Raw genomic sequence first — 21,378 nt, 5'->3', positions numbered from 1 at the left:
CTTCTTTTTGCTTCCGACTTTCCTGGGGTGTTTTTGAGATTTAAGTGGATAATTTTTTTTGGCTATTCGTCTGTTCAGTGCGAGAGTCTAAGACCACTTGAATGAAAATAAGAAAATTGTGAATAGATGAAAGCGAAATGTCAAAAAACCCATCGAGTTCGCTAACCGACAGGAAGATTATACATATACTACGACAAACCTAACTAAGGTGCTATTAATATAGCTTAGAAAAGTTCACAACAACTCGTTTACTACATATACGAATTTTAATAAGATTAACTACATATTTATATAATATAATTAGTACGTAAATATTAATTTAAAAACATTTTCGAGTATTTATGTATGCACACGAGCACTAAAAATATGTGCATGTGATAGAAGACCGTTCCGAGTTGAGAAGACACTTAATTACATTTTAAATATGCATTTACATACATTTCGCATAATATTACTAATGTTTTTGTTGATTTACATATGTATGCATTGCAACTGCAAAAGTCGTTCTAGGAACAATGCATTTTTCAACTAAAATATTGTAAAGAAAATATATTAAGCAAAGTATTGAGCTATAGAGGAAATGTTATATGATTTAAATTGTATTATATGTACGTCGATTGGATGCATATCAACAGTATAACGTGCAAACGCGAGTTGCTTAAATCGTAATCTGTTTCGAAAGAGTGCGTAGCATATACTACTTACTTAAATTTACAAAGCATCCTGCCTACATACCTAGTATTTTAAATAAACGATTTTTAACGAAATTTTCCAAATCGCTAAGCGCTTACGACTACGCTTACGCCATCTCATTATGTTTAGCAGCATTACGCAACTAAGTAGCCAAATAGACTTATTATATAATTGGTTCAAGCATTCAAATATGAACATATGAACGTATGTAAGCAGGTCCATAACTGGGTATTATGTGTGGTTCTGTGCTATAGAACACACGTACATACATATGTGATTTGGGCCGTGAGTGTCAGTCAATCATATCCTTAAACAATCCATTTGCAATATTTGCGAACTAATACTTGATGATTTATTGATATATAAATTTTATTAGTTTGTTCATTCATTTAAAATATTTTTAAAATTTACTTTTTATGAATGTGTTTTTATTTTATCAATTCAAAGCAATGCTCGATAATTTTTTTTATAGAAAAATCTCTTTGGCAAAAAAAAATCGGAATTTTTTTCATGGTGCAATTGTCAGATAGGCAGAAACTAAAATGTTCATATAACAATTGTATTTAAGTTTAATAAATTTTGCATGCAACAATAAAAAAATAGTTGTGTGTATAGGTGAAATTTTTTAGAAGAAAATATTTACAAAAGCATCAGTAGAAAACTACATTATTGCTGCGAGTTGTGCAAATAACTTTTTTATCAAATTGTAAGTTAACGTATTTATATGCAACAGAGTGAGTTTACAATTCTTTGAACTTTTGACAAAACAGCCCATGTCGACTTAGCACTTTTAGCTTCACAGATAAGCACATATAAACTATATATGCTTGTATGAACAATTTCTAGCTAAAAATATTTATATGTTGGTAAAAAACAAATCCTGTTAAAGTCCGTTAAGTTGCTTTGTCAAAAGCTCACGGATATACTTAGACTTGCCATAAATTCTGTAAAAAAATGTACAATGCATACCGCGAGGACAAATTCGCAGATAAGAATTCCGTTATTTTTGCTTTTCTTCATATATGTACATTGTCTACCCATTAAATATATTCAGTTTCGTGAGTGGAGTGGGGAGCTAAGGAAACTCGCATTGCAGTGAGAAAGAATTCGCAGAAATCTCCTTGGAAAGCAGACAATCATGGAAATAAATGTATCAACCAGATCCATGCGAAGAATAATTAGAAATAATCTTCACATGAAAGCCTTTCGTAGCTCAACTGGTTATCTTTTAACAAGGCGCTTGAATGAAATATTCTTTTCAGAGATGAGAAAACTTTCACTGTTAAAGAAGTTTTTAATACACAAAACGACAAAATCTATGCTAAAACTTCTAAAGACGCGAAAAATTTTGTTCCGAGTGTTCAACTTGGCCACCATCCAGCCTCGGTAATGGTTTGGTGGGGAGTGCCTTGTAAAGGCGTTACATCACTCATTTCTGCGAAAAAAAAGAGGTTGTCTGCAAAGTCGGTTTACTGACGATAGTTTAACGTGATAACGTCATAAGAAAATACTGATTGAATGGTTGCATTTTTCAAAAGAAAATTTTAATTTTATTTGTTTGATACATATTTTGTATGGATATAGAGAATGAGTTAACATTAACATAACATATACTTTAACATAACATAACATAACATAACATAACATAACATAACATAACATAACATAACATGACATAACACAACACAACACAACACAACACAACACAACACAACACAACACAACACAACACAACACAACACAACACAACACAACACAACACAACACAACACAACACAACACAACATAACATAACATAACATAACATAACATAACATAACATAACATAACATAACATAACATAACATAACATAACATAACATAACATAACATAACATAACATAACATAACATAACATAACATAACATAACATAACATAACATAACATAACATAACATAACATAACATAACATAACATAACATAACATAACATAACATAACATAACATAACATAACATAACATAACATAACATAACATAACATAACATAACATAACATAACATAACATAACATAACATAACATAACATAACATAACATAACATAACATAACATAACATAAAAACAAAAACAACAATGAAAACAGCACTGCCAAGATGGCAACAGGAGAAGCTATGGAGGCTTTCAGGAGGAGTTCCGTTATTGCAAGGACCCCTCCACAAGCAGCAGCAACAACAGACAACACAACGGAGAGCAGCCTGCCAACAACGGTTACCCAGCGGCGGACAGATGTATCAACACTGGAGATGAAAGGTCGAGAAGGCACGCCCGGGACGCCGACAACCCATATCATCAAAAAAGTCACTGACTCTCCCAAGCCGCAGCAAAACCCTACTTCCTGCAGCACTGATGCAAAACAAAGCAGGCAATGTGAATTGATCGACATCCTTGGAAAAGAAATTGATGCACTTATTCAATACGTGGAATCACGCCGTAATGTCCACGGTGACATAAGAAGAATGTGCAGTATTATCAAAAGAGCTCACACAGACGTTCTCATTGAAACGGATTCAATGGAACGTTGCATAAGAAAATTGTCTACCTCTAAACAGGTGCAAATTGTTTCGACAGCAGGGAAAAACACTCCTCAGTGGGTTAAGAGAACTAGAGCCAAAGAAAGCCCAAGAGCTGCAACCCAGATTGCAACAAAGTCTCCAGTTGCTAAAAAGAGGAAAAGCGACTCTGATTCTTCCCGGCCACAAACTGTAAATCAACCCATGCAGAGGGAAGAGTGGAAAAAGGTAGAGAAGAAAAAGAAATCGCTGAAAAACAGAAAAGTCACCATCAGGCCAATGTCGGACGCCATTATTATCGAGAAAAAGGCGGGCGGTACATCATATGCGGATATGCTGCGAGCAGTAAAGCACAGCGAAGAACTGAAGGACCTTAGCGAAAAAGTTAAGACGATGCGACCTACAAAAAAAGGTGGCCTTCTTATAGAATTTAAAAGGAGCAAGGATGTTGAGGCCAGTAGTTACCAAATGGCTATTGAAAAAGCGCTGGACGGTGTAGCGTCGGTGAACCTGAAGACGCATACAGTCACAATCCAATGTAAAGGTCTTATCACTGACCTGAACACGGAGGAGGAGCTACTTGAAGCGATTACTCAGCAGGCGCAGGTGAAAAATCTAAAGATGTCGGCGATACGAAGCACACGCACCATTCCAGGAGGTACACAGTCAATGTATTTATCGTTGCGTGCAGATGATGCCAAAAAGGTGCTGGAGCTAGGACATCTCAAAGTAGGATGGGTAAGATGTCGAGTAACAGAAGTTACATCACCGAGACGGTGCTACAGATGCTGGGCATACGATCACGTAGCAACCGCGTGTAAAGAACCCGATCGCACCAAATTGTGCAGACGATGTGGAAAAGAAGGCCACCAAGCAGCAAGCTGCAAAAACGATGAAAAATGTGCGCTGTGTACTGGAGCACATGCAGCTGGCAGCGCAAAGTGCCCGCGCTATCAAGAGGCGGTGCGTCTTAGAAAAACATGAAAGTTCTTCAGTTTAACGCAAACCATTGCCAAGCAGCTCAGGACCTGCTATGGCAGACTGTAGCAGAACAAAGCATTGACATAGTTCTACTTTCTGAACCATTTGAAAACATTGACACTCACAATTGGCTTGCTGAAAGTAACATGGGAGCGGCGGTTTGGCTGGTGGGCAATAAAACTGCCCAGTGTAAAATGTCGACAGTCCGCAACGGATTTACATGGATAAAAACGGACGATGTGTTCTATGCCAGTTGCTATGCACCACCACGATGGTCTATACAGGAGTTCGAGCAAATGATGCTAGAGCTGGAACTTGAATTAAGGGGAAAGAGGCCGATCCTGCTTGCAGGAGACTTCAACGCTTGGTCAAGAACTTGGGGCAGTACACATACCAATCAGAGGGGTCGGCTGGTTGAGAACACCGTCGCAGCGCTCGACCTTGTTCTTCTGAACACTCCTGGCGTATATACGTACGACTGCAAAAAGGGAAACTCCATCATTGATCTTGCCTTTGCGGACCGGCTAACTGCGAATACAACCATCTGGACGGTAGATAAGGCCATCCATTCGCATAGCGACCATCTGGCTATTATGATACAAACGTACAGCATAGTACGTAGATACAAAACGAGTGTCCGCAAATGGAAAAAATCAGCTTTCAACACTGAAACTTTTAAAAATACTTGGGAAAGTGTTCATATTGACGGAGTTAATGCAGAAATTCTGGCGGAACAAATTGCCTCTCAAATGGAAGCTTCCTGTGACGCAACCATGCCCAGGTGCGGAGTCGGTAGGCACAAACAAGCAGCCTACTGGTGGACCGATGAAATTGCATCAATCCGGAGGAAATGCCTAATGGCAAGAAGAAAGGCACAAAGAGCACGGCGCCGATCATCGTATGAAGATCTTTATGCATCCTATAAGGCTCGTAAACGCGATCTGAAGTTAGCAATCCAGCAAAGCAAAATCAGAAGTTTTAGAGAAATGGTAGACGCGGCAAATGTAGATCCATGGGGCTTAGCGTACAAAACTGTCATGCGGAAAGTGAAGGGACCGCAATCATCTCAACCAACGTGCCCACGGCTATTACAACAAGTGGTTGTAACGCTCTTTCCGCCGCAGAAAGACAGTGATAACTCAGCGGACAACTACGAGTTAGAGCCGAATATACCTTCAGTAACAACAGATGAAGTGCTAGGTACACTGAACCGCATTAAAGACAGAAAGGCCCCAGGACCAGATGGTATACCTAATGCTGCCTTTAAGACAGCTGTACAGACGAAACCACACCTTTTTGCGAGCTTGTACGAAAGTTGTCTTAGAGAGGGAAATTTCCTAAATAGATGGAAGATTCAGCGACTTGTGCTGCTCCTCAAACCAGGAAAGCAACCTGATGAACCATCAGCGTACAGACCGCTGTGCATGCTCGATACGGTAGGAAAAGTATTCGAACGTATCATATGCGACCGACTACAAGCCTATCTCGAATGCCCATCTGGTCTATCGGACAATCAGTATGGTTTTCGAAGGGCGAGGTCAACGGTAGATGCAATCAGGACGGTGACAGACATTGCGCACGAAGCAATCAGCGGTGGGCACTTGCATATGAAGTACTGCGCTATCATCACATTGGACATCAAAAACGCGTTCAACTCTGCAAAGTGGAGCAATATTTTAATGTCTCTCAAAGAACTAAGAGTACCGGGTTATCTACTGTGCATAATCCGTAGCTACTTCACCAACAGAATTCTGCAATACGATACAGACGGTGGCCAAAAAACATATCAAATCACTGGCGGGGTCCCCCAAGGATCTGTCCTTGGTCCAACACTATGGAATGTAGTGTACGACGGGGTCCTCAAACTAAAACTACCAGACGGTGCTACTATCGTAGGCTATGCAGATGATATTGCGCTTGTAGTTACGGATAGAAATATAGACCACCTGGAAGCAAAAAGCAATGACGCAGCAGCAAGGGTAAGGCTATGGTTGGCAAAATCCGGATTGGAATTGGCAGCCCAAAAAACCGAGGCGGTACTCATCAGTGGGCGGAGAAAAAAGGAGGAAATAAAAGTACGTATCGGCACCCATGAAATATCCTCTAAGGCGTCGATAAAGTATCTTGGCGTGATAATAGACAGGCGACTTAGCTACAAGCAGCACCTATCTGCAGTAAGCGCAAGAGCTGATGCCATCAATGGAGCGCTAACACGAATGTTGCCTAATATTGGTGGCCCGCAAGGCAGCAGAAGGCGTGTCTTATCGACAGTGGTAGACTCCGTACTCTTTTACGCTGCCCCGATATGGGCAGGAGCTAAATCGTCCAGCATACATTATGCAGCACAGGTACTTCGCCGAAGTGCAATAAGGGTAGCTTGTGGCTACAGAACGGTCTCGAGAGACGCGATAGGCGTAATCGCGAGCAAACTACCAGCTGACATTCAGGCAAAGGAATTGAGCCGTCTCTATGGCAGGCGACGGGCTAAGCCGTCATTAGAAGAAAAAGCTGAAGAGAGACTTCATTCGATAGAAGAATGGCAAATCAGATGGGATTCGTCAACTAACGGACGTTGGACTCATAGGCTTATCTCAAATATTAGCCAATGGGTGACCAGGAAACACGGAGACGTTGACTATTATCTCACTCAAATACTGAGTGGCCACGGTTGTTTTTTGGAGTACCTCCATCGGTTTAATCTGGAGGACACCCCATTCTGCCCAAACTGCAACGACGCGATAGAAAATGCGGAACACGTATTCTTCTACTGCGATCGTTTCAGAGAGGAGCGCCTAACGCTTGAAGCATTTCTGGGTGGACAGCTGTGCCCGAAAAATCTGATCACCAAGATGCTCGCATCAAATGCTTGGTGGAATGCAGTGACAAATTTTGCAACAATGATAGGGCTATATCTTCAACGCGCAGAGTGGCAACGCAACATGCAGCGAAGAATTCACCAGCAGCTTTTGACCGGAGGTAGACTGCCTACGAACTGACGACAAATCACAGACGCCTGAGCTTAGTGCTCAAGACGGTATCAGACTACGACATGTCGGTAATAATTACGACACCTTTTCCGATGTTCCATTTGCTGCAGCACCACTTGTGATGTGAACGCAATGGATATTATCGATAGCGTATAACCTCCATACGCCCATGAAAGAGGAACCTGGACGCAGGTACCTGTTGTGTCAATAGACATACACGCGGCTCCACCTTGACGTAATGTTACCACGGTCCCAGGGTGGAACTCAGCCGATAAGGAGGGTTGTTATAGTGTTAGTGGGAGCATGCCCCACATACCACTGTTGCGACGGCACCTGTGATGATGTTTCTGACATTTTGATTTTAACCTCCCTAAAAAAAAAAAAAAAAAAAAAAAAAAAAAAAAAAAAAACATAACATAACATAACATAACATAACATAACATAACATAACATAACATAACATAACATAACATAACATAACATAACATAACATAACATAACATAACATAACATAACATAACATAACATAACATAACATAACATAACATAACATAACATAACATAACATAACATAACATAACATAACATAACATAACATAACATAACATAACATAACATAACATAACATAACATAACATAACATAACATAACATAACATAACATAACATAACATAACATAACATAACATAACATAACATCACATAACATAACATAACATAACATAACATAACATAACATAACATAACATAACATAACATAACATAACATAACATAACATAACATAACATAACATAACATAACATAACATAACATAACATAACATAACATAACATAACATAACATAACATAACATAACATAACATAACATAACATAACATAACATAACATAACATAACATAACATAACATAACATAACATAACATAACATAACATAACATAACATAACATAACATAACATAACATAACATAACATAACATAACATAACATAACATAACATAACATAACATAACATAACATAACATAACATAACATAACATAACATAACATAACATAACATAACATAACATAACATAACATAACATAACATAACATAACATAACATAACATAACATAACATAACATAACATAACATAACATAACATAACATAACATAACATAACATAACATAACATAACATAACATAACATAACATAACATAACATAACATAACATAACATAACATAACATAACATAACATAACAAATTACCCCGTATTAAAGCACTTATCAACAGCTTTCATTTGATACCCATATTGTACATACACAACCAAAGGTTACCCGGGTCCACGTTTTGACCTATATCTCGAGACCCCAGTCACGGAGCGGCATGAAAAATACTCTGTACTAAAGCATTCACCAACAGCTTCCATTTGATACCCATATTGTACATACACATCCGAAGGTTACCCGGGTCAACGTTTTGACCTATATCTCGAGACCCTATCTACCAATAGGTATTCAAACTATACGGAAATCATCTTCAATACCTACTTAACAATGTGGGTAAGTTTGGTTTAATTCGGTTCAAAGACACGGCGGGTCCACGTTTTGGCATATATTTCGAGACCCTAGTCATCAATAGGTATGAAAATTACCCCGTATTAAAGCACTTATCAACAGCTTTCATTTGATATCCATATTGTATAAACACATTCTAGGGTCCACGTTTTGGTCTCTATCTCGAGACACTAGTCACGGAACGGATGGAAATACTCTGAACTAAAGCATTCACCAACAGCTTCCATTTGATACCCATATTGTACATACACATCCGAAGGTTACCCGGGTCCACGTTTTGACCTATATCTCGAGACCATATCTACCAATATGTACCCAAACAATACGGAAACCATCTTCAATACCTCCTTAACAATGTGTGCAAGTTTGGTTTAATTCGGTGCAAAGACACGGCGGGTCCACGTTTTGGCATATATTTCCAGACCCTAGTCATCAATAGGTATGAAAATTACCCCGTATTAAAGCACTTATCAACAGCTTTCATTTGATATCCATATTGTACAAACACATTCTAGGGTCCACGTTTTGGTCTCTATCTCGAGACCCTAGTCACGGAGCGGATGGAAATACTCTGAACTAAAGCATTCACCAACAGCTTCCATTTGATACCCATATTGTACATACACATCCGAAGGTTACCCGGGTCCACGTTTTGACCTATATCTCGAGCCCTATTTCCAAAATAAAATATAATCCATGTTACTCGTGATGTAGCTTTCGAATGGTGAAAGAATTTTTAAAATCGGTCCAGTAGTTTTTGAGCCTATTCATTACAACCAAACAAACAAAGTTTTCCTCTTTATAATATTAGTATAGATATGGTAAATATTACCATACATTTTTTCCTTCAGATATAATAAAAAAATAATAATAATAACATTAAAACAACAGGTATTATTAACAAACTTGGTTTTATTTGAAATTCTTCAAGTAAATCAAAATAATAATAATCAATAAGAAGGCATATGCCAATACAAATACGTGAATTTATATATGTACATATGCGCATATACATACATACATATATACGCTCACTTAAGTAGGGGAGAGCAAGATGTCGAACGTTGCCGTTCGTTTGCTTTGTTTGCTTTGTCGTTCCTTCCGCTCTTTCGCTTGCAGTTCATTCAATGCAATGAGCAAGGTAACTACATATGAGCAAGGTAACACTAATATGAGCAAGGTAACTACATATGAACAGTAATGAGCAAGGTAATGACACATTTTTTCGTGCGTGCAGCCTGTTAAATCGAATTATAAGACGTTATCACGTCAAAACGGGTTAGGACTGGTGCATAAGTGTACCAGGAGAATGTCTTAGAAGCAGATATGTGGTGAAGCAGTTGAGCAGTACTCTCTTCAATGGAGAGCGTAGGATCTTCCAGCAAGATTTCGCTCCAGTCATAAGGAAAAAACCACCCAGCAGTAGATAAAAAACAATAAACCTGAGTTGATAGCCGCAGAAGTTTGGCCGTGTGGAAGTCCAGATCTGCATCCATTGGACTACAGTTTGGGGTCTGAAATGGAGAACATGCCCTGTCGAAGACCTTACAGAAATTTTGAGAGACTCAAAATCTTTAGTTCGAGCAGCAACGTCAACATCCATGAAAACCGTGCGTGCTGCAAAAACTGAAAAACCTAATCATTTCAAGGCTTGTGTAAAAGCAAATGGTGACTATTTCGAATGAAAATTTAAAATTGTTTTTTTTTTTGTAATATTTACATGAACATTTACATAAAACTAACTTCATTGAAGAAAGTATTATAATCTCATATCTATAAGGGGCTTAACTTGTGTAGTATGTTGTATGCCTAATAAGCATATGCCCACAGTATTGTAGAGTATACAATACATCAAGTGATCATATGCCATACTCACAACATAGCGACACTTTGTTGCTATGTTTATACAATCAAATATATAAGTGCACCAATATGATCCGTCACTTATGCGGACTGGCCTGCAGCGTGGGATCTGCAGTGCAAGCACTTTGACGCTTCGACCGTTCGGTCCCAGCGCATTATATATATGCCTTCTGCATGTATATACAATAACATACATACATACTTGCATACTACGCTCTCCCGTTCTGTCGCTGCTCTCAGCGGCAGAACTCTATGTATAAGCAGCATGTATTTAGCCTAAGTAATTTTTGAAATAAAAGATTGGATTCAGTTCCATATTAAAAGACAAAGAGTAAACGTGTTTAAAGATAACGAACCACCTTTTTTCCTACATGGCGACCGTGACAAGTTTTTAGTTTTCGTTTAAAACGTTCGCGCGCCAACATACAACAAAATTAAATTTCAACCAAATGATTTGGCCAAAATACTTAAAGTGCCCAAAGTCGTAGTGGGAGGTGTGAAGCAAAGTGGACAACAACAGCTACTACAACAACAACACACAAAAAAAAAAACGGGGGCGCCAGTCAGCGACAGACGACGGCGATGGAGGGATAGCTGTGGATGTCAAAATTAGTATCTGAGTGAGTAGAGTGTAGATGGATAGGAATAAGAAACAAAAAAAAAGCGCGGCGGAATAAAACAAAAACTGAGGTCGGAAATTGACCGTCTCAGCAAAGAGTTGAGCAATCAAGCCAACCCGCCAGCATGGAACGATTCTGTTTCCATGCATGAAAAGCGCTCGTTTCACGAAGCACAACTAGTGCAATTGATAAATAAAAACAAAAATCCATCTATCACCTACCACCAGATTAAAAATTTGAAAAAGAAAATAATACCTCCATTACCAACAGCTATCCCAGAATACAAGCGACAGTGCCCGGATGACTGCGAGGGACCGCTGGACAGCCCATTCTGCAACTACACGTGCAAACATTGCACAGCAGCCTGTGCGACCAGCACCGGCACCGCCTAGCGTTACAAGCTAGGCCAAGGACAAGGACACCACCGAGGACCGACAGCGCTCCCAAGTGCGCACACCAATATATTTTAATTTTCATATATTATTATAATAAAAAAAAATACATTGTAAAATTGAGCGAGAACTCGCCCGATTAGAGTACATGTCGGAAGGCTGTACAAAATATAGGCAGGAAACATTGTAAATTCACCTGCGAGTGAATAAAATAATAACAAAAAATTTTTTTTAAAGTAAAAATATATAAAAATATATTTGTAAAAACAGCAAATATAAGTAATGAAAAAAAAATTGATTGAAAAACAAAAAAAAAGGGATTAATAAATTGTATATATATATATATAGAAGAAACGAAATGACAAATCCATAACTAAAACAAAAAAAAAATTTTAAAGAAGACAAATAGATATTTTAAAAATGGGAGGAAAAACTTCCAAAGTTGAGGATAACACAGCCAATGTGCTGAATGTTATATCAGTTGTCGATACAACCAATCATTTAGACATTCAAATTGTTCTTCTTGCTTTAATAGTAGCAATTTCGGCAGCAAATTTATTAATCAAAATTTACTTAATGTACAAACGTACTTTAAAAAAACGATATCTAAGCCGTGCAAACGACTTAGATAAAGTCTAAAATTCATTTTACTGATTTAATTTTTTTTCCAAATTCAAAATATATTAATTCATTGCTGTCAACAATAGTTTTGGTAAAGTTGTATCGCTAAGAGTGATGGAATGGAAAGAATTAGCAAAACAAATTAATTCAATTAAGGAAAAATTTGAAAAATCTTATAAATGTATTAACAAAGATACAACAATAAGTGTAAATACGCTAATCCACCATACAACCATTCTAGTAGCTGAATATAACAATATCAGTCAATTAGCATCCTCTTACAAATACAAGATATCAAGTTTACATGTAGATCAATGTCTTAAAATATTACGCTCATTACAAACAAGATTGGAAAATGTAAGTGTAAGACACAAAATTACCTTACAAATACCAACAAATCCCTACTATCAAATTGAGTTTGGCCCAAATCAATTCCAAAATTTGGACGAATCAAAACCAATAATTGAAGTAGAGGGTAAAGCGGAAAGCGACATTGATACACTTGAAGAAAGCGAAACAACAATAGCAATGGCACAAACAATTGTGGAATTCCTTAAGCTAGCCTCATCACTCATACCTGAGTTTGATGGAAAGGCCGAAAACCTACAAAGTTTCATAGATGCGCTGAATCTAGTAGATTCCCTTAAAGGCACACATGAAGCAGCAGCTATAAGTCTAATAAAGACAAAGCTCAAAGGTCATGCTAGAAACTTGATTAGTAATGAAGACACAGTAGCTGCAATAGTTGCGCAACTGTCAAAAGTAGTGAAAGGAGAATCGGTAGAAGTAATATCTGCCAAACTTCTAAATCTGCAACAAAAAAGTAAAACAGCTAATCAGTATACCTAGGAGGTAGAAAAATTAACTAAATCTCTTGAGGGAGCTTATATCAGTGATGGATTGTCACCTGAATTAGCCACTAAATACAGCACAACGCTTGCTGTCAAGGCCATGACACAGAACTGCGCTTTAGATAAGGTAAAACTTATCATGCAGGCAGGCACATTCAATAATATGAATGATGCCATATCCAAGTTTGTGAACAGCTGTACCGAAGCAACAGGACAGTCAAATACTGTACTGCGCTTCCAACAGCGCCAAAATGGATATTATCGAGGTAACCGAGGTAATTACCGAGGAAGAGGTAATTACCAAAACAACGGTTATAATAATAACAATAACAGATATAACAATAGAGGAGGTCGAGGTAATAACAGAGGTAGAAATTATTCTAACAGAGGCAACGACCAAAACAGAAATAATTATAATAACAATAATGTCCGAGTTGCCCAAAATATTTCGGGAAACTCCCAGACACCTCCAGATACACAAAATTAAATAATAAAATATATACTGTTAACTTAAGTCTCAACAATTTCGTATCATTCAAAAATGTTGCAACAAATAAAAAGATAACATTTTTGATTGATACAGGTGCAGACATTTCAATTATAAAAGAAAATTCTGATGTCTTTCATGACATCCAAATCAATAGAATTATAGACATTCGAGGCATAGGAGAAGGAGTAATAAACTCCAAAGGACTAGTCTCGATGAAATTACAAACAGACAAATACATTATTCCATACAAATTTCATCTACTTCATTCAGATTTCGCAATCCCCTGCGATGGAATAATAGGATTAGATTTCATAAAAAGATTTAATTGCCAATTAGATTACAATAGTTCAAAGGATTGGTTTATAATTAGACCGCAAAACCTAACGTATCCTGTCTACGTCCCAATAACATTTAGTTCTGGTACTAACTCGACACTTCTACCAGCAAGATCCCAAGTGATACGCAAAATAGAGTTGTCTTCAGCAGAAGAAAACATTTTAATTCCAAATCAGGAAATTAAACCGGGTGTTTATGTTGCAAACACTATTGCAACAGCCCAAAATACTTTTGTCCGATTCTTAAATACCACAGATACATGCCAAGTAGTAGGCATTAACAACTTAAAATTTGAATCACTTTCGAACTACGATTTTGTTCGAAATCCAAAAGAAAAAAGAAAGGAGTCTGTAATTAATAAATTAAAGAAAAATTTTCCAGTTTTGTTTAAGAAACCACTTGAAGAAATATGCACCCAGTATAGTGATGTGTTCGGACTTGAAACCGAACCAATCACAACAAACAATTTTTATAAGCAAAAATTGAGACTTAAGGATGATGAGCCAGTATACGTAAAAAATTATCGATGTCCGCATAGCCAAATAGAAGAAATCCAGCATCAAGTTGGAAAATTAATTGAACAAAATATTGTTGAACCGTCTGTCTCACCATACAATAGCCCACTTTTGTTAGTCCCAAAGAAAGCTCTTCCAGGCTCTAAAGAGAAAAAATGGCGATTAGTAATTGATTATCGCCAAATAAATAAAAAATTGCTGTCAGATAAATTTCCACTCCCCAGAATTGACGATATTCTCGATCAATTGGGTAGAGCTAAATATTTTTCATGCCTTGACTTAATGTCAGGTTTCCACCAAATTGAACTTGAGGAAAACTCAAGAAACATAACGTCTTTTTCAACAAGCAATGGTTCATATCGCTTCACGCGATTACCATTTGGTTTAAAAATAGCGCCTAACTCATTTCAGAGAATGATGACAATAGCATTCTCAGGCCTAGAGCCTTCACAAGCATTCCTTTATATGGATGATTTAATCGTCATTGGCTGTTCTGAACAACATATGATTATAAATTTAACAGATGTTTTTAAACTTTGTAGAAAAAACAATCTAAAATTGCATCCAGAAAAATGTTCATTTTTCATGCACGAGGTGACGTTTTTAGGTCACAGATGCACAGATAAAGGAATCCTACCAGATGACAAAAAATTTGATGTTATCAATAATTATCCTGTCCCTACGGACGCAGATAGCGCTAGAAGATTCTTTGCATTTTGCAATTATTACCGACGTTTCATTAAAAACTTCGCCGATTATTCACGGCACATAACTAGATTATGTAAAAAGAACGTTCCTTTCGAATGGACTGCGGAATGCCAAAATGCATTCCAGTACTTAAAAAATAAACTTGTTCAACCAAATTTATTACAGTACCCAGATTTTAGCAAAGAATTTTGCATAATCACAGATGCAGGCAAACAATGCATCTAGAGCATTCACTAAAGGTGAAAGCAATAAGAGTACTACAGAACAAGAACTAGCAGCAATACATTGGGCAATAACACATTTTCGACCATATATATATGGCAGACATTTTAAAGTTAGAACTGATCACAGACCTTTAACATATTTATTTTCTATGGTAAATCCAAGTTCAAAACTAACACGCATGCGACTCGAATTGGAAGAGTATGATTTTACAGTAGAGTATCTGAGAGGGAAAGATAATTTCGTGGCAGACGCCTTATCAAGGATAACAATATCCGAACTAATTGACATGAACCGAAAAGTCCTGAAAGTCACTACCAGGCAACAATATAGACAGAAAAATTCCTGCGCAGGAAATGTACAAGTAGATTTGCCTACGCAAACTCTTGGCAACGCTTCTAAGCCCAAGTCATTTGTAATGACGAAGTACGAAAAGTAGTGGCTTGCTAATAAAAAATCAGATATGTTTTTTGAAACGTGGAAGAACAATTATAGCAAGAATTGATGTTAGCGATCTGTACACCAATGGAAAACTTGACTTAGGTCAGTTCTTCCAAAGGCTTGAAATGCAAGCCGGTATACTTAAGATTAGCCAACTCAAAGTGGCACCGAGCGAAAAGATCTTTGAATTAGTTTCAATTGAATCTTTTAAAAATATGGGCAATAAAATTCTGAATATTTTAAGAGTAGCGCTACTCAAGCCGGTGACCCTAATAGATAAAGAAAAAGATCAAGAAGCGATACTGTCTAAATTTCATGACGATCCAATTCAAGGAGGTCATAATGGCATTACAAGAACGCTAGCTAAAATAAAAAGACATTACTACTGGAAAAACATGACTCGTTATGTCAAAGAGTACGTACGTAAATGTCCAAAATGCCAAAAATCCAAAACAACAAAACATATAAAGACCCCATTGACATTAACTGAAACACCAATTATAGCTTTTGATAGGGTAATTGTAGATACTATAGGTCCATTACCACTATCAGAGAATGGCAATGAATATGCAGTTACGCTAATATGCGATCTAACAAAGTATTTAGTAACCATTCCAATTTCAAACAAAAGTGCAACAACTGTTGCCAAAGCTATATTTGAAAACTTTATTCTAAAGTACGGTCCAATGAAGACGTCCATTACGGACATGGGAACAGAATATAAGAATTCAATAATAAATGATTTGTGCAAATATTTAAAGATAGATAACATAACGTCTACCGCACATCATCACCAGACTTTAGGAACAGTAGAACGAAGTCATAGAACATTTAATGACTACGTTCGTTCGTACATATCAACAGACAAAACCGATTGGGATGTTTGGATACAATATTTTACATACTGTTTCAACACAACACCCTCGGTAACACACGGCTATTGTCCATACGAACTAGTATTTGGAAGATTACCAAGACAGTTCACAGATTTTAATAATACAACTAGAATAGAACCATTATATAATGAAGAGGATTACGCTAAAGAAATTAAGTTTAGATTAGAAATAGCATATAAAAGAGCAAGAATAGCACTAGAGAATAGTAAAGCCAGAAATAAAAAATTTTATGACAATAAAATATCAGATGTAAGCATAGAAATAGGAAATAAAGTTTGGTTAAAAAAATGAAGCAGGACACAAACTAGATTCTTCATATATAAGACCATTTGAGGTCATAGATATAGATAATAAAGATAATATAACAATAAGAAATAACAAAAATAAAGAACAGAAAGTTCATAAAGATAGGTTAAAATTGTTTAATAAATAAATAAAGACAAGAAAAAGGTCTGATCAACCAAAAAAAAAAAAAAAAGAATATTAAATAAAAAAAAAAAAGAAAATATATATATATATACAAATAATATTTCCACTAATTTATAATACTAAATAAAATTAAAAATTTACATACATATATATACAAAAACGTTATATATAAATAAAAAGATTTGAAAAAAAAAAAAATAATAATAATACATTAAATATATATAATTAACAATACATATAATTATAAAATTAAATAACTCCATAATATTACGTTATTTTTTTAAAAAGGGAGGTGTAGTATATTATGTTGTATGCCTAATAAGCATATGCCCACATTATTGTAGAGTATACAATACATCAAGTGATCATATGCCATACTCACAACATAGCGACACTTTGTTGCTATGTTTATACAATCAAATATATAAGTGCACCAACATGATCCGTCACTTATGCGGACTGGCCTGCAGCGTGGGATCTGCAGTGCAAGCACTTTGACGCTTCGACCGTTCGGTCCCAGCGCATTATATATATGCCTTCTGCATGTATATACAATAACATACATACATACTTGCATACTACGCTCTCCCGTTCTGTCGCTGCTCTCAGCGGCAGAACTCTATGTATAAGCAGCATGTATTTAGCCTAAGTAATTTTTGAAATAAAAGATTGGATTCAGTTCCATATTAAAAGACAAAGAGTAAACGTGTTTAAAGATAACGAACCACCTTTTTTCCTACACTTGTAACAGAACTTATGGCAGATAGGGAAAAATTACAGCTTAGCGAAGAATGCTATTCAGTAATCACCATGACCATTACCAAGTTTCTTAAAATTCAGAAACCAGACCAGATTCTATACATATTACCAGCTATTGGCAGCACCGACATATGTAGAACTTGCCCCAGTGCTGCCCTGAGTGTTGTTTTGCATTTACTTCTCATCTCTTTTACGTTATTTCCATCGCTGGTCAAAGTGCAATCGGGTTAAAGGAGGTTGCCCTCTGGAGGCAATCTCTCAAGGGACATGGTAGCAGTTTTGGGCAGTTAACACCGAATTTCTCTGAACTTCGAACAGATCTCTCTATCTGCAAATTGGTGTTTAAGGGTCGTGCCAGGGCAATTTTTTCAAGTACGCAAGATTGGAATGAGGAGAAAACCTGAATCGAAGCTGGTACCTCTGTCTTAACTGGCGACTTCAAGCTGGAATCGGCAGTCGGAGCAGGGGTTTTCTCTAAATCAGCCAATTTATCTTTTTGCTTACAATTGCCAAATACTGCTAGTGTTTTTCAGACAGAAGTCTTTCCGATCCTGCAAACATGCAAAAGGCTTAAGGAACGTGGGAGCAAGGGAGATATTAACATTTTCTCTAATACTCAAGCCGTGATCAAGGCCCTGACGACGCCATGGTCCATATTCAAACTAGCATTCTTCTGATCTTATTTATATTTTTACTTATTTGTGTTGGTTGAACGAACGAAACAGTTGGAGCTGTTGTAACTTAAGATTGGCTGCATTATGAAACTAACGGCCAGAAGAGCTTGGGCTCAAATTATACCGGACTTATGTTTTACATGCCAGCTTTCTTCTTTATGAAATCGGCCACTGAGTTCGGTAAAATATCAAGACTTTTACTAAATATTGATTGATTAGGACATTTAATGCAGTTCCTCTGATGATAGAATTCTCCGACGATTTTAACTAAATGTAAAAAAGAACAAAGACGGCGATCTGGTGACTGACGTACAGAGCAATCTTAAATTATGCAGGGAACACTTCTCGAACCTGTTAAACGGTGACAGCTGCGCATGTCGTAGAGAATGTGAAGATCCCGATACCCCAATCGTTGACGACGGAATTGTCGTTCCGTTACCCGACCATGACGAGGTGAGAATAGCAATATCACGGCTAAAGAACAACAAAGCCCCGGGCGTCGACGGACTGCCGGGTGAGCTATTCAAACATGGCGGCGAGGAGCTGGTAAGGTGCATGCATCAGCTCCTATGCAGAATATGGTCGGATGAAAGCATGCCTGCCGATTGGAATTTAAGTGTGCTCTGCCCAATCCATAAGAAGGGCGATCCTGCAATTTGTGCCAATTACCGCGGGATTAGTCTTCTAAATATCGCCTATAAGGTTCTAGCGAGCGTATTGTGTGAAAGGCTGAAGCCCATCGTCAACCAACTGATTGGACCTTATCAGTGTGGGTTCAGACCTGGAAAGTCTACCATCGACCAAATATTCACAACACGCCAAATCTTGGAAAAGACCCATGAAAGGCGAATCGAACACACACCATCTTTTCGTCGACTTCAAAGCTGCATTCGACAGTACGGAAAGGAGTTACCTGTATGCCGCTATGTCTAAATTTGGTATCCCCGCAAAACTAATACGGCTATGTAAGATGACGTTGCTCAATACCAGCAGCACCGTCAGAATTGGGAAGGACCTCTCCGAGCCGTTTGATACCAAACGAGGTTTCAGACAGGGTGACTCGCTGTCGTGTGACTTCTTTAACCTGATGTTGGAGAGCATCGTACGAGCCGCAGAACTTAATCGCTCAGGCACAATATTTTATAAGAGCGTACAATTGTTGGCGTATGCTGATGATATTGACATCATCGGCCTTAACAACCGCGCTGTTAGTTCTGCCTTCTCCAAACTGGATAAAGAGGCAAAGCGAATGGGTTTGGTGGTGAACGAGGACAAAATGAAGTACCTCCTGTCTTCAAACAAACAGTCGGCGCACTCGCGTATCGGCACCCACGTCACTGTAGACAGTTATAATTTCGAGGTTGTAAAAGACTTCGTTTATTTAGGAACCAGGATTAACACCGATAACAATGTCAGTAGGCAACTGAGCAGTAAAGTCCTCTCTCGACGAACAAAACTAACAGTCTACAAGACTCTCATCATGCCCGTCCTAACGTATGACGCAGAAGCTTGGACGGTGACAACATCCGATGAAGCGACGCTTGGAGTGTTCGAGAGAAAAATTCTACGTACGATTTTTGAACCTTTGCACGTGTGCAACGGCGAATATCGCAGACGATGGAACGATGAGCTGTATGAGCTTTACGACGACATAGACATAGCGCAGCGAATAAAGATCCAGCGGCTTCGTTGGCTGGGTCATGTCGTCCGAATGGATACAAACGCTCCGGCTTTGAAAGTATTCGATGCGGTACCAGCTGGTGGTAGCAGAGGAAGAGGAAGGCCTCCTCTGCGTTGGAAAGATCAGGTGGAGAAGGACTTGGCCTCACTTGGTGTGTCCAACTGGCGCCGGTTAGCACGAGAAAGAAACGACTGGCGCGCTTTGTTAAACTGGGCCAAAATCGCGTAAGCGATTATCGTGCCAATTAAGAAGAAGAAAAAAGAAACGTTTAGCAAGTTTTTCCAGTCATCGCGGCAAAATTTGGTTATTTGTATCTCTTGCAGAGGTGCATATGGATATTACAGAATTACCAAAAATGAGAAACGAAGAAATGCTCTGTCTTTCTATATGAGAACTTAGGTATGACATACTCTGGCAGTTTCTCCCCATGACCATTCTTACATAAGTTGAACATATGAACCTTCTCCGCTCATTGACCGACCTTGAGATATGATATGAGACGATAAGACTTTAATGGTTAGTACAATGTGAGAGGCTTTTGAGATCTCGCACTTTTATGCAATTAATTAAAGCTCTAAAGTTCCTATGATAGAAGGTGCATGAGTATAGAAACAGTCAAACCTTCTGTATGACAATATCACATCTTTAAACGACAGTCAACGGCAGCATTCTGTTACCACCTACAGTCTGATAAAACATGAATACGTGTCGTTGCGGAGCTGTGGTTTTCATTTTGTTTATATTACTAAGATCGAGGTAGAAGAATGGGTTATTACGTGACTCCTATTTGGTAGTGCTCAGGTTTGAAACCTAGGGCTTGAAACACCAAAATGAGAGAAAAACTCTAAAAGGTCGAATAGTGGTCGTCCTTCGGCAGACAACAGCAAACCACCGAGTATAGTACACTATGCCATGAAAAGGTCCTCATAAAAAATCATCTGCCTTTGGACGATTAAAGGGGGCATTATAATTTTAGCCTCTCTATTTGTGGAGCAACATCAAAACGCACACCGCAAATGGGCGAAGGATCGAAACAAGACCCAGCAAAGGCGGTAAGCGCCAATTACTTTACTTTACTGATTACACTGCGTTACAAAAACGAACTTTTTTTC

General features: G+C 37.8%; 1 protein-coding gene across 1 annotated transcript; it reads left to right on the top strand.

Annotated features, from left to right (window-relative positions):
* The first annotated feature begins 2,826 nt into the window (after positions 1-2,826).
* LOC129241973 (uncharacterized) lies at positions 2,827-4,227 on the top strand. The gene has a single exon (XM_054878520.1). The coding sequence runs from the start codon at positions 2,827-2,829 to the stop codon at positions 4,225-4,227; it is 1,401 nt and encodes a 466-aa protein (XP_054734495.1).
* Positions 4,228-21,378: the final 17,151 nt, after the last annotated feature.

This window comes from Anastrepha obliqua, chromosome 3 (assembly GCF_027943255.1).
Source record: "Anastrepha obliqua isolate idAnaObli1 chromosome 3, idAnaObli1_1.0, whole genome shotgun sequence".
In the NCBI taxonomy this organism is placed as follows: Eukaryota; Metazoa; Arthropoda; class Insecta; order Diptera; family Tephritidae; genus Anastrepha; species Anastrepha obliqua.
Note: the sequence above shows the minus strand (reverse complement) of the source record. Positions and strands in the feature narration are given on the sequence as shown.